The sequence below is a fragment of the Sphaeramia orbicularis genome, chromosome 12 (assembly GCF_902148855.1).
Source record: "Sphaeramia orbicularis chromosome 12, fSphaOr1.1, whole genome shotgun sequence".
In the NCBI taxonomy this organism is placed as follows: Eukaryota; Metazoa; Chordata; class Actinopteri; order Kurtiformes; family Apogonidae; genus Sphaeramia; species Sphaeramia orbicularis.
The window spans coordinates 23,415,628-23,430,719 of record NC_043968.1 but is presented as its reverse complement, the minus strand read 5'-3'; the positions used below and the strand labels follow the sequence as shown (position 1 = coordinate 23,430,719).

The 15,092-nt window shown below is 36.8% G+C and overlaps 1 protein-coding gene across 1 annotated transcript in view; it reads right to left on the bottom strand.

The window, feature by feature from the left end:
* Positions 1 to 11,339: 11,339 nt before the first annotated feature.
* LOC115430816 (cAMP-regulated D2 protein) overlaps positions 11,340 to 15,092 on the bottom strand; it is a 20,515-nt gene continuing 16,762 nt past the window's right edge. The window contains exon 8 of the mRNA XM_030151051.1: positions 11,340 to 12,763. Coding sequence (XP_030006911.1) covers positions 12,311 to 12,763 — 453 coding nt within the window. The 3' untranslated portion in view covers positions 11,340 to 12,310. The remainder of the gene's footprint in view (positions 12,764 to 15,092) is intronic.

Sequence of the window (15,092 nt, the reverse complement as noted above, 5' to 3'; positions counted from 1 at the left end):
GTCACTGGATGTAAAGTTGATAAAATACACTGCCTGGACCAAAAAAAAAAAAAGTCGCACATGCCATATTTGACTGCACCACCTTTGGTTTTGATTACAGGAGACATTCACTGTGACATCTTTTTTGCCACATAATGCTTATGTAGTGTCACAATAAGGTTCAGAATATTTTTCCATCCATAGTTGCATTAATTTTTGATTATTGACGATGGAGAATCGAACCGCTGCATCAAGTCTTCATCACATCTCAAATTAGAGTCTGGACTTCATAATCCATGTGTGAAAATTATGTTTCATTCTCCCTGAACCATTCTGTCACAAGCCTGATGATCCTGATCAGTCCTGGCATTGTCCAGTCCTTGTGATATTAGAATGGATATTAATAGATATTAGACTGAACCTTATTGTGACACTACATAAGCATTATGAGGCAAATCAAATGTCACAGTGAATGTCTCCTGTAATCAGAACCAAAGGTGGTGCAGTCAAATATGGCATGTGTGACTTTTTTTTTGGCTGGGCAAAGTAAAGTGAATTATAAAAAGTAAAAAAGTAGAAAGCAAATTGCTACAAACTGAACATGAAGAATGTTCTCCTGATTTTTTTTTTTTTCAGTCTAAGACAGACTTTTCTTAAAAATGCAGCTCCAGCTGAATCCTTAGTGGTGATTTCACTGCAAAAAAAGTAGACATTAAACTCCCAAGTCTCCTTGAAAGTATGTCAAACTGTGGCATTTGTGTGACAAAATAATCACAACTCAGGACAAGGCTTGAGTAACACAGCCAGGATTCATGATGGTGTGAAACACTGAACACCCTGGATCAGACAAAGACGGTACTGAGGGCTGCAGTATCAGGTATGGTATTAGGGACAGGGATAAAGTGTGCAGGGTTAGGATTTATTCTGGCTTTAAGGTAATGAGTCATGTGGAAATAAGTGTGCCAAGGGAGCAGTGTCCTATAAAAAGAGAAAAACACTTAAAGTGTGCACAATAGGGCAAATACAGTACAGTACACAGACAAAACTATTAGGAGACATCACACGTACAGCTCAGCAGACTACCTATTTCCATTTATTTAAAAAAATATTATCATGATAAAAATGTTAATGTCAGTCCTCAATAGATAGCAACATTAATGTCAAACAAACATTGCTTTCAAGCTTATGGGCTGATTTTATTTCCTGAGTGAGAGTTAAAGAGCGCAGACAGTTACATGTGGCTTAAAATGGTTATTTATGCTCATAATGTAACAGATATTTTAGAAAACTAGAATATTTAAGACAGTTATAATGATGAAGATTGTCAATGTCGACTAAAACTAAGTAAAAACAAACTCAGAAGAATTATGTAAGCATTTTAGATGTTAATGTCAAGTAAACTAAACGTAAAAATGAAATAACAATGTTTATTGCAATGATATTTATCACAATTTGAAATTATAGTATTACAATTGTTAGCAATGTACCATCTGAATTATACGTGTCCTAATACTTTTGTTCCTGTAGTGTATGGGACTGAATGAAACCGGCAGTAATTAACATTTTTAATCATTTTATGTCACTACAATCTTCCTTTTTGATGCTTTCTGCTACAGTATGTTTATTTTTATGATTCCAAAGCTTGGTAGAACTCAGTTTATGAAATGTTAAATACTCTCTTCCCTTTACCTAAAGGTACAGTCACCATACGGTCGCTATAGTATCTCTAGGAAGAACAATAGTCCGGTCTACTTTTTCCACAAAATTGTTAAACCACAAATTGTGTTTTCCTCCAACATTTACTTCATCAGCTGGTGGCAGTTGGTGGTTAATGTTGTTGGTTTAGTTATTTGCCATTATATAAAGTAACCTTGGGGCTCTCCAGAGTTTGTAAAAAACATAAAGAAATAACGTCAGACTCCTTCCTTTTTCATACATCTGCTGTACAATGTACGAGGTTTGTCCTTGTGAGTGTGTAGGTGCATACAGGATAACACAGGGACAAGGTTATTGTTGTTATATTTTTTAATTGTATTCCCTACTATGTATACTGCTGCAGATATTATTGCTCCAGCCACAAGTTTGCAGCTGCTGTAAAGCTATAATACATGTGGCAACCTTTTGTCGCCGTCATCAGCGCTGTGTTGCTGTGGAGGGTACATATGATGTAGTACAATAAAAATGCTCTCTCAAGTATTATTGTTATGGTAAACTGTGTTAAACTGGGGTCTGAATGCAGTGCTATCTCTTCCCTCCCACCTATGTATTCTTCCCTACATAAGCCTCCTCTCAGAATTACAGCACTTTTTGTGATTTATGAGCAAATTGCGCTGTGGGGTACCTTCTGAATTTACGCTGATAGCTCTTGGGACCGATTCAATTCAGGTTGGGGAGGCAGAAAAAGGCCCTTGCTGCTGCTTTCCCATTACATGGTAAATCTCCAGAGAATGAGACAAAGGCGTGCGAGTCAGCACAAACCCAGATCCTCTGAAAGCAGCAATTTATATGCACTTGGTTTCTGTATCATAGTGTAATAAAAAAAGCTGATTAAGTGACTTTTTCCAGTTTTAATTGCCACTTGAATGGACCTATGTGCCTAAAGGGCCTACTGTTCACGTACTAATGTATTTCAGAACATATGGAGCAGCATGACTTTCATAAGGATATACGGAGGAATGTTCATAATGAGGTTATATAGAGAATCTATGGAGTAAAACATGAAGTGAAACTTAACTGTGCTATAAGCAGTGAACTAGAAAATATTATTCTAAACTTAAGTTCTGTAGATGAAAATCCCGGGGGGTTTTGGGCCAGCTACCAACTGAAGAGGAATAGTCAGCTTTTTGTCACTTTTACCCTCTGTATTGAGTCATTGATTAGTAGTACTCCGTTGATTTCATTGGTGATTTCCAAACCAGATCCAAACCATTCCCACGTTGCCCCTGGACTGTAATGTACAGTCATAGTTATAGTCACTGAGTTTAGCATCACTACACTGAACTTATGGGCTTGGCTGAAAGGAACACTTAGGATAATTCTATGCATTAATGATTCACAGTTTTTTGCCTGAAGGATTTTACAGTCTCCGGAAGTTTCCACTCTTTTTGTCCACCATGATGTACTGGTACTACAAAAGTTATAAACAAAAAAACAGTCCTTAACTGGAAGGACACTGAGGGAGCACAGACCTCTGACAGGGCCAGTGGTCCACTCTACTTTTTACTTCAATATTATTAAATCACAAAAACACACTTCATATGTTTTCCTTCTTTCTGCCAGCGTGTACTACTGGTTACTTTAAGTAGCTGTTAGTATGGTAACAGAATGTTTTTTTTCACCGATGATAAAATCATTTTTTACAAAAGAGATCCACTGAAAGAAAACGACTATTAAAACCTAACAGTAGATACCACAGTATGGTATCATTTGTTATGCTTATCATCTAAATTTTGAAAGATATGTATTTGGGCTCTGACCTATTAATGAATGTATCTTAGCTCTGTTTTTAGACAGAAAACAGACAAAATAAAACCATAAATCACCTCCATTTTCTGTACAGTTTGTGTTGTCAATAGCTGCACTAAAAATCTGTTTGGAATCGTTCAAAGTCAGAACTGTCACAATTTAGCCTGAACCACGGATCCACAAACGGTGAACTATGCAAATATAATAACATCACATAATAAATGTAAAACCTCATAATTAAACACACCTATGTGGAAGAAACACTGTACAGTAATTTCTGCATCAAAATCCATTCTTTTCATCTAGAGTTGTGTCCAGTGGTGAATCACTACTCCCTCTAGTGGTCACGTAAATCCATCAGACCATCGGTATGAATACATTCAGTTCATATCTGGGTGCTTTTATCAAACTGGGTTCATTTTGGTACCTGGCACTTTGCCAGCTTTTCAGACCCAGTAATAAAATAGAAATTTAGACATATTTCTTCCCCCCAGGATGTACCTACCTTATTTGTATTTATTTATTTAGTTACAGGACAGTATGTATTGGCTTTAGTTGCAAAAAACAAGATGCATGCACCAGATTTAGCAGAGAAGTTAATTTCCATCTGTTGTCCTGGACAAACGACCAACATAATAAAACATCACATAGATTACGAAGTACTAATACACTGGAATAAAACCATTAAACATGACAGATATAGGAAAGTACGCTCAGGCTGAACGATTACAGCCAAATGTATAAAAAGGGGTTTACATTCGAAAACTACAACATTTCCTAGAATAAAGAGAATGACCTCAAATAAATGCCAAAAAATTATGCTCTTGGTCTAAGCCATTCCAAAATCAGTGAATTTTTAATATAATATTGGGGCCAAAAATAGGACCAAAATTGGGACATGAAAAGCTACCTAGGTGTCATTGTATTTGATCTGAAAACATGACTTGAAATGGTCCTATATAGCACTATAAATAAAGACACTGTGTTAAATTTGATGATCCTAGTGGTTTTTCTAATCCAGACATGCAGGTTTTTCGTGAATCTCGGTCGCATTCCAGGTTTTATACGTAATCCATCGTGTCTACTGGTGTTACATGCGAAACCTACCCATTTAAACACAAATAAATCTTGAGTGATTTTGCAACAGTGGTCATTTCACTCTGCCTTGTGTATTTACTTCAATTCCCAAAATGTACCTGTGAGAGAATAAAAAGATGTTTTAAAAAAATAGTAGCAATTTTCATGTTCTTTTTACCGTGGTACACATGGATTTTAGTATAAAAATAATATAAATAATATAAAAAATATAAAAAAGGGTTTTATCTGAAAAATAGTTTATGTTTTATCTCAGCAAATATTTATCTTTAAAATAGACCCAAATGCTTCCAAACTTGCTTCGTAACATTAGTCTACATCTGGTTTGAATTTTTAGCCCCCATGTCCTGTTTTTAGGGACCAGTTTTATAGAAGCACCCATCTTTACAATTCAATACACTGACGTTTTTCGCAGAACCTCAGAGCTCTTTATTCTAAACATTATCTACTTAACAATATTTTAATTATTCTAATGATAATGTTAGGTCATTTCAATATTTTAAAGCAGAAACACAACATACAGCCCTTTTAAGTGTGGACAAAGTCAGGGACACAGACATTTCTATCTGTAATTTTAACTCTATGTGGCTAACATACAGGCTTGAGATGGAAACTTCTCACGTATCAGCAGCGTGGGTTTCCAGACACACATTTCTATCTATGGACAGTTAACAAAACTGGCATGTGGCATTTGTTGGCCAAAAATAATTAATCTTCACTTTCAATGTGTTAACGTGGAGATAAGTAAACATTCACATTTAATCACAGTGTATCAGTTAGATTTAGATCAGAATATACTTTTCTTTCAGTCTTTATGCTCAGCTAGGCTAACATAATGCTAAATCCACATGACTATATGCGATAAATCCAAGCCTCCTCATGCAAGTAAAGACATTGGATATTCCTAAAATGCATATTTACTCCTTTAAAAAGTACATGTTATATGGTAAACTCTATATAGTTTTCACAGCTGCGTTGATCTCACAGTTAAGTTTGCTCTTGTTTGAGTTGCCTTCTGTGACATGTTTGCTGAGTGTGCAGTACCGCAGCATGAAAGATTACAGTGCGCAGCACAAGATCAGGCTGCTGTGTTCAGAGCACCATAAACGGCATGTCTTTAAGGAGGAGTTTGTCCTCAATGATATATGCCCGCAGCACAAAAATGTAATATAATAGAAGATCCCACTTTAGGCACATTCAAAGAGAACTGTAACTGAAGACATAATGTGATATTTGTGCCAAAGGGCTTTCTGCTCTGCTTTTTTAAGGCCTGGAAATAAACAACAGCAATCCTAATTTCATCTTGCTTCTCATATCTGGCCTTGAGCTTTCACAATGTTGCAACAAATCTCAGCATATGTGCTTCTGTTGCTTTCTATTCATGTCCCCGAGCCAAGAGCAAAGCCAGTGAAGAGAAGTGGCAGAAAAACAACTCATTTGTCTTAAAGCTGTAATTCATCTGCAGTGACAGTATGTTTTTTTTTTCTTGAAAAACAGCATCATGAAGGAAAGTTGTTACCTTTTTTAGATGCAAATGTTAGATTTTTAGTTAGAGATTAAATTGCAGTGGTACAAATGTAGTTCATGTCAGTTTAATGTGCCTCTTTGCCTCTATTTTTAGGCTTTAACTTTAATGAGACACACTTAGATGACAAAGACGCTGTGGAACACAATGCTGTCGACGGCAGCTCTCTCCTCCTGCACCACTGACTGGACAGAGCTGTACATCGGCCACAGAGAGCTGTCATCAGATTTTTAATTGCAGCTGCAGTGTCTATTATCTCATCTTCCAGTGGACTGCACCCGTGTAAAGCCAGCAGCCGTGATGTAGAGCCAGAGACTGACGGGCAGACATCGATTCTGTAACCTTTCCTAAATTATCTCAGCAACAGAAACTACTGTGTCTTTCTTTTCCCCACTCTCACTCCGTCTTCCTCTTATCAGTTGTCGCTATAATGAGCAGCAGGATTCGAGGGGAGAAAGGGACTCCCCGAGAGAGTCCAGCGGTGGACGCCGAGCTGGGATGAACTGCAATTGATTAGCAGACATCTTGGACAGTGAGTGCCGTGCTTTGATACTGGATGACAGAAAAGTAAATGTCTGCTGAGATAATGAGGTGGCCTCGGCACATCCCATGTGTCAGCACTCTACTAATCAATGAATGAGTGTCAACAGCCACTAAACCAAACTCTGTTGTGCAGATGCGTGCATGCATTTTAAACTGATCGGAAAGAAAAAGGACGATTCGTAGCTGGAGACAGAAGTATTCTTCAATGAGCTAGAGGGAAGCAAGTTCACAGGAGATGTTCACATGTATTTATTTCAGTGGTTCCCAACCTTTTTTGGCTCGTGACCCCATTTTAACATCTCAAATTTCTTGTGACCCCAGACATTCAAAACAGAGAATTTTTTGGGGCTAAAATGTATTTGTTTTTGATCATGTAGTTTTCTATACTGTGTTGCAAATAAACCTTAATTTTAGACCACATTTAGTCTATATAATGTATATTATTATGGACGGAGGCAGAAAAGCCAGGTGTAGATTACTGCACGAAGTGAGAATTTTATTTTCCTTGGTCAGGATATGTGCAGTCAGTCCAGCTTGGATTTACAAGGCTGACAATTAATACTGAACAAACAATAACTCAAACTATGAATTGTGAAAGAGCTGCAGCATCTGAAACCGACCACAATGAACATTTGACAGATAAACAGTACCACAGTGCTTCAGTTTCAGCTTCAGAGTTTGTCATGTCTTTTATGTATTGTGATTGTCTCTCTCAACTCATCATATATTTTTTATTAGTAAATTTGTTTTTTATTTTTATCAATTACTACAAATTTCAGACGACCCCATTTGAATTCCAGGCGACCCCATGTGGGGTCTGGACCCCAGGACTGAAAAACACTGATTTATTTCCCTCTTGTACAGATTTAGGTTATAACCCATGTACCACTAGGGGCAATTTCTTTGCAATTTACACAAAATGTAAATGAGTTATAGGAAGAATAATTAATTTCCCCTGATAACAAGGTAAACAAACCTCTGAAATCACTCATTCATAATAAAAAACTGTTGCTATAAAGTTGGAATAATATAAGAATACTTTTTCCTTTTGTGACACTATGATTTATTCTTGATAGATAAAGTGTAACTGGGGCTCAGTTTGTAATCATTGCATCAGGTCAAAGGTGATTACTGATGTGTATAAACAGGAATAAAAAGAGGAATGTTTCTGAAAGCAGAATTATTCCAACTATATGGGCAACAGTATATAAACATACATTGGCTTCCTTACAAAGTTGCTGCCCTTAAAATGTATGTACTGTTGCATGCAGTATAAATACAGATGACACATTTCATCAAAACATTGCATCTTGAACTCTGACCCTCTTACTCATATATCTGCCAAGGAAGATACTGGGTAGAAATCACCAGAAAAAGCAGAATGCCTCTGAGAAAAATGTGCACATATAGCTCCTGCGTTAGAGTTTATTTCAGCCATGATGTTTCAAGCATAATTGCTCTTTTCCACACTTCCAGAGAAGCAAAACAGCAGGGCCATATTTAACCCATAAAGACCCAAACATAAACCGCTGACCAAAATAATCTAATGATGCACAATGTTTAAGATCTGTTGGTCCATTAATCCTATCAATACATGTAAATAATTGGTTTAAAATGCAGTTTGTCATCTTTTCATGGTCATCTGATATGGTAAAAGGACTGAAGTTACATAGCGCATTTTCTACACCTTCATGGTGCCCAAAGTGCTTTACAATTCCTCACATTCACCATTCAAACACACACTCATACACCAGCAGGCGGCTGCAAGGCGCTGCCTGGCCCTACTGGGAGCAATTTAGGGTTCAGAGTCTTGCCCAAGGTCACTTCGACATGTGAACAGTCGGAGCCAGGATTCGAACCGCCGACCCTTTGTTCATTGGACGACCCGCTACCAACTGATCCACAGCCGCCCAGATATGACCCATTTGGATGTTCAGAGGCTTTGTAGTTACCATGGAAACACTGTCATCATCTACAACATTGATTCACTGGTAAAATCTATCGAGTTGGATCAATGACAGTGGATGTAGACACTGGGTTTATGTTCTGTTAATGATATATTTGCTTAAAAAGTCACTATTTTCTTCAGTTTTCTCTGTTTCTGATATAATAACCCTCAATTTTAATCTGAGATTTTATGAACATCTCTATTATCAGTAAATTAAATGTAGGAAAATACCTGATTTTCACTGAAAAAATACAAAACATAGAGGATAATATTACAATAAATGTTAATAAATCACTTAAGAAAGGTTAAATACAGAGAAAAAATCATTTGGGAACTGCCACAAAATCAGCAGTGGGACTTTATGGGTTCATACCCCAAAACCTGCAGCTGTGCAAGTCATGAGATCAGACTCCTGAAAAGTACACGTAGCACACAGTAATACAAAATACACAAAATTAAAACATAGACTCAGTATTTAGTGTTCCATGTGAGGAGTGTGCTTCATAGCAGATGTTAAATATATAGGTTATTCGTACGGGTTATTAATATTAGTATTATGATTGACATGTGAGAGAACACCACTGAAAGTAAAATAATTTCCCCATAAAAGTGTGACATGTAACCTGCTACCATAAAAAATGACTTAAATATTTCAAGGCATGTGGTTAACAGATATATAGAAATATGGCCAGATCATGAAAATATCTAATATCCCTTAAATAAGAAGAAAATCTTAAACATTCATTGGCTCATGGTAAAGTTCGTTACGTCAAAGCAAAGGTTTAATATCAGTCCTCGTGCAGGTCTTTGGAGGCTGAAGTGCCTCGTGGGTAGATCCAAAATAATTCTGGTTTTAGTAGAAGACGGTGTGAAATTGTAGAATTGCGAATGTGGATTTGTTCTGGATTTTCTTCCTGGTACCTTGATTATGTGACAGCCGAGGTCATATTAGTATTATATCTCTACTAGCTTCTCCATCATCCCTCATATTTTAACCGTAGCGACAACAAGAAATTAGTTGGTTTATCTGTGAGTTACCTTTAACTTCAGTATGATTTGATCCAAAACAAAACAAAAAAAATATTATACATATATTATACATATCAATAAATAAAGTGTGTCATATCTTACACATATGAAAAATCATATTGTGGGGGAATATTGTGGTTGTACTGTAATAAACTTGTATTGTGAGTGGATCTTCTTATTACTGTTGCTGTTCAGGGAGGTGAGAGAATATTTGTGCTGTTGTGTGGTGTTGTTACTGTTACATCATGTGTTACTGACCTCCAAAATATTGCCAAATATTGTGTGAACAGAGACAGGGGATCTTCTCTATATTATAAGGATAAACATCTCATGGTACTAATCTATAACTATTACATAGGAAATACTCCCAAATAGTATATAACATGACTACCTACACGTCTCCTTTTGAAAAAATCTTCTGCCCCAGAGGAAATTATGTGCTGCTTTTGTAATAAACCAGGGGAAATCAAGTTAGCTGCCATACACCAACCAATAATCCAACGAAAACAAGGCACCTCTTGAGACACAAAGGTGGGATTTCCAGGTCAGTGTGAAGCTGCTTCTTCTCAGAACTGAACAAAAAGATTAAAGGTGAAATGTGGCGATGGAACTGTACAGTTGCTGTTGCTTTTTTCCACAATGAGAGTCTTTGCTTTGATATTTCCTTGTGCAGCTCTGAATGTGAAACAGTTCTTCTGACTTTTCAGTCCGTGAGGGCCAGCTGTAATAAACAACACATTCTCATTTGTCCTCCTTTAAAAAGTACAGCTAATACCAGTCAATGCAAGGGAAGTGATTCGCAGACTGTATGTACTGGAAGCCTTACACTCCCTTTTTGGAGTGTATACCTATCAGAGGAGTACATTTCATCTTTAAATATCCCCCCCCCCTCCTGAAGGGGAGGCAAGGGGTATTGTTTTTGGTTCAGTTTGTTTGTTAGTTTGTTTGTTAACACTCTAGCAGCAAAACTGTTGGTTGAATCCATACCAAATTGGGTTTATAGATTGCCACTCACCCAAAATAAATCTGATTACATTTTGGTAAAAGTAGGTCAAAGTTCAAATTTTTTCAATGAATTTGAAAAATCAGGGTTTTTTTTTTTTCATTTTACTTATAATGGACAAAAATTCAGTTGCCTGTAGCAGCAAAACTATTGGTTAAATTCATACCAAATTGGGTTTATAGATTGCCAGTGTCAGCACATTTTGGGAAAAGTAGGTCAAAGTAAAACATTTTTATGCATTTTTATTAAAATCTTGTTTTTTTCCATTTACTTACAATGGGCGACGTTTCACATGTCTATAAAAACGTCAATTTTGTTTCAGTTTACTTCAAACTTGCCACATATATAGAGGCAATTCATATGCTGACATCAGCACAGGCATAGACATGGTGACATCAGCTGGATCGATGCCAAATAAGCTACAATACGTATGAAGGGTGGGGTTTGTTGTGCCTGGCACCTTTTGTTCATTTTTGTCTGGTTTTATATAACGTAAAATATAAAATAAAAATATTAATAGGTCTGTAGGGTTTTGTACTGTTTAACTATAGACTTTCCGATATTTAGTTAACAAAGCTAAGATTTGCGGTGCATGTCTACAGCATGTGCATCCTGTAGGAAGGCCTTCAGATTTCTTTCAGCAGAACCGTAGTGGGCTTCTCTCTTCACAGTCCGTACAGTATAGTTAATACAACAGTAGTGCTGCCTGCACAGACACAATGATAAACAAAAAAGACCCCATATATAACTGATTCCATCAAGCGTCTTTTATTGGAAAGTATATCAGTGTTGAAGTACAATGGTCTGCTGTCAAACAGAGATGACACATGGAATGAACACACAGTTTTATCTCCTTTGGGGCTTTCAGTGTTCTTTCTCTACACAAAAAACATAATATACTGCACATGTCTGACTAATGAAAAAGGAGCACATGTATAAGTCACTAGATTTTTAATTGTCCAACACATATTTCATGTCTAGGAATTATCATCTCTTGCAACCTTTTCTACACCACCTACAGTAAACCTGAGTGTTTGTGTGTATTCTTGGATCTGTCCTTTGGCTTTGTATGCAATCATTCAGCCTCTTCAGTCGAGAGCACTGGGATACGGGAGAGTAGGTAATGATGCAGTTTCAGTTCAATTCAACTCACCATCAGAAATTACTGACAAAGATTTCTAAATGAACACATTATACATGTGAAAAATGTGTATGTGTGTAGTATATGTTTGTGTAGTATATGTTTTTTGTCATTCCTGTGTTCAGAACATTTTGGTTGATTTAGACACAATGATTGATGATAATCCCTCCCCTAATGTTATAAAAGCTAGAGTGCATTAGCTCTGTGGTTTTCCATCTCAACAGTCTTGGTTTTGCTTGGTAATACAACTTGTACACATGGAGAAAGTTACATCCATAAATGGGAGAAAATATGATAATACAATGAGACTTTTATGTTGGTCATAATACCTTTTTTTGTGGTATAACAAACTCAGAACACATTGATTTCTGCTTTCAACATTAATATAAAAAAAGCAGGCTTATATTGAAATAATTGCTACTTGAGAGCACTTCTAAAGAGGATATTTTAATACTGATACAAGTTGCAACTGCTAAATGTATCTTTAGTGATGAACATAACAAGATTGATTTTGTGATTGAATTTTACTTTATAGTTATAAAAAAGACTTCATCTTTCAAGGCTCCCTCAAAGCCCTGACCACTAATAAATGCCCAGTTTGTCCCAGAAGTCACATATATGGTTCCTGGTTCCTACTTGTGCATGTGAACGCACCGTCAGGTTCATGACCAGCCAACCACTGGTGTCAGAGTAACGAGGCCAAACAGGCAGACGCTGCTCTCGGCAGAAAATTGTCTGTTGGGCCCGTGAAGAGGGGTCACCGCTATGGGCGAAGGCACCCCAGTAACACAGCATCCGATTGGACAACAGCTTCTCTGGAGCTGACATGGTGAAGTTAGCCACTGAGGCTGAGTTAAAGAGGAAAGGCAGCTCAGCGCCATGGCAGGGGTGCTGGTAGCAGAAAGTCAGCCCAGACCACACACGATGGTCGGACGCCACGTGGTCAAACACGTACATCCACACCCCACTGCCCGCTGCTGTACCTGCACGTGCTGACCGCCTGGACGGACACAGGAAGATGTAGTCGGTCACAATCTGTAAAAAGAACAAAGAGATAGATGCTCAGGCTGAAATGACTCTTTATAATGGTGTGTAATATACTGATTTCGGGTGGTTTTTGTCTTTTGTCTTCTGTCTCCTTTTAACCCACAAAGAACCAAACATCCACCCGCAACCAAGATCATCAATGAATGTAAAATGTTCAATCCACTAATCCTATCAATATATGTAAATAATTGGTATAAAATACAGTTTGTCATCTTTTCATGGTCATCAGATTTGACCCTTTGGACGTTCAGAGGCTCTGTAGTTACTGTGGAAACACCATCATCTTCTACAACACTGATTCACCAGTAAAACCCATGGAGTTAGATCAATGACAGTGGATGGAGACACTTGGTTTATGTTCAGTTAATGATAGATTTGCTGAAAAAGCCACTTTTTCTTCCATTTTCTCTGTTTTTGATATAATAACGTTCCATTTTACTCTTAGCTTTTATGAACACAGACATGATCAGTCAATTAAATATTGGAAAACATCCGATTTGTCACTGAAAAAAACACAAAATACAGAATGTAATATTACAATAAATGGTGATAAGTCACTTAAGGAAAGTAAAATGTAGAGAAAAATTCATTTGGGAACTGCTCCAAAAGTAACACTGGGTCCTTATGGGTTAAACCTGTAAATTCAACATGGACAAATGTGATAGTGTCACACTCGTTGGTCCTCACGCAAAAAAACATCTCTATTCTCATGACCACAATGAGTCTGTCATTAAAAAAAGTCACTGTTTTTGCATCATTTTGGGATTTGTATAAATGTATTTATGTCTGTGTTCTCCTTTTTTTTCTTTTTACCTCACTTTACACACAATACTTTCTTCTATCATTTTCTGGCCCATCAATAAGAAAACTCAAAGAACAGTAAACCCACTGAACTGAACAGCTGGGGAGGAATTCATGATTGGTCCAGCTCTTTTGTCCACGTGTGGCTACCAGGAAAATAGTTCTACCTTCAACTTCTTTTGTGGACAATAAAACCTGGATGAGGGGCTATAAACAGATTACACATGCTGCTGCTTTGCAAGCTCCAGAACTGTTCAGCATTGTTGAGCGTTTGTGAAAAATGAAGGTAGTTTTCTTCTGCCTGTTACCTGGAAACCAGTGTCTTTTTCAGCGGCACAACCTGCGCCCACACAGCCACACATCTGACACATGAAAACAAACAGCCTGGCTACGGCAAGCTGACAGACAGACATGCAGACACATATTTACTTCTTTTCTTTACATATGTGCATTTGTTTCAGGCACAGAAATGTGGTTTTAATCTCTGACAGGCACACGCTGTACAGGAGCACTGACACTGTATGACTAATGCACAGGTAGACACAGCGTTATGTAATGTGCTTTCCATTATAATGGTCTGGAAATCAACTGTATTTCATATTGTGCTTTCATGTCATCCCCTTTGCTTTTCCTTCATCTCAGCTTCTCAATATATACAGTTTGTTTGTTTTTAACTTCAACCTGCTTTTTAAAAAAAAAAAACATTTTTCTTTCTGTGGTCATCAATCATCACAAAGTATCTTATTTCTAAGACATATACGAGCAGACTATAGACAGAAAACTTGCATGATTTGTTTTTGTATGTTCTGTAAGTGTAAGAATCTGATGGCAAATTCACAAGAGATTTAATAAAAAAGCCAGAAAATTACTTATGTGAAAAATTGAAAACTTTGACTACAGCTGTAACAGTTACCAGAGACCAAAAGCATCTATTGATCTAAAGTGTTTAATACATTTTGATCCACAAATCCTATCAATGCTTTGAAATAGTTCAAGTACAAATACAGTTTATCAGCTTTTCAGCTGCGTCAGTAGTTCAATAAATGACAGTGGGCATAGTTTTTATTTCAGTTAATGATATATTTAGCTTTTTTTTCAGTTGTATCTGCTTTGATATAATAGCTTTGATGAACTTTTTTGAGAGTTTTTATGAACATCTACATAATCTGTAACTTAAACACTGGGAAATACTTGGTTTGTCCTGAAAAGTGAAAAAAACTCAAGAGGATAATAATACAGCAAATCATGATAAATCAATAAGGAAAGGTTAAATATAGAGAAAAATTTGTTTTGAAAGTTGCCCCAAAACAGTTCCATCTTTTCAGGGGTTAAACTCCATTATATTAACAGCACTGAACATTTGATGGACAGCATTTAACAGGAAAAACAGCTGAGTGGAAATACTCTGTACTTTTAAACAGCTGACCAAACAACTCACTGTTACTCATGGTATCAGGAAATTATTTTCTCACATGATGATGAGAAAATGAATAAAAATCACTGACTTAAGATGTCA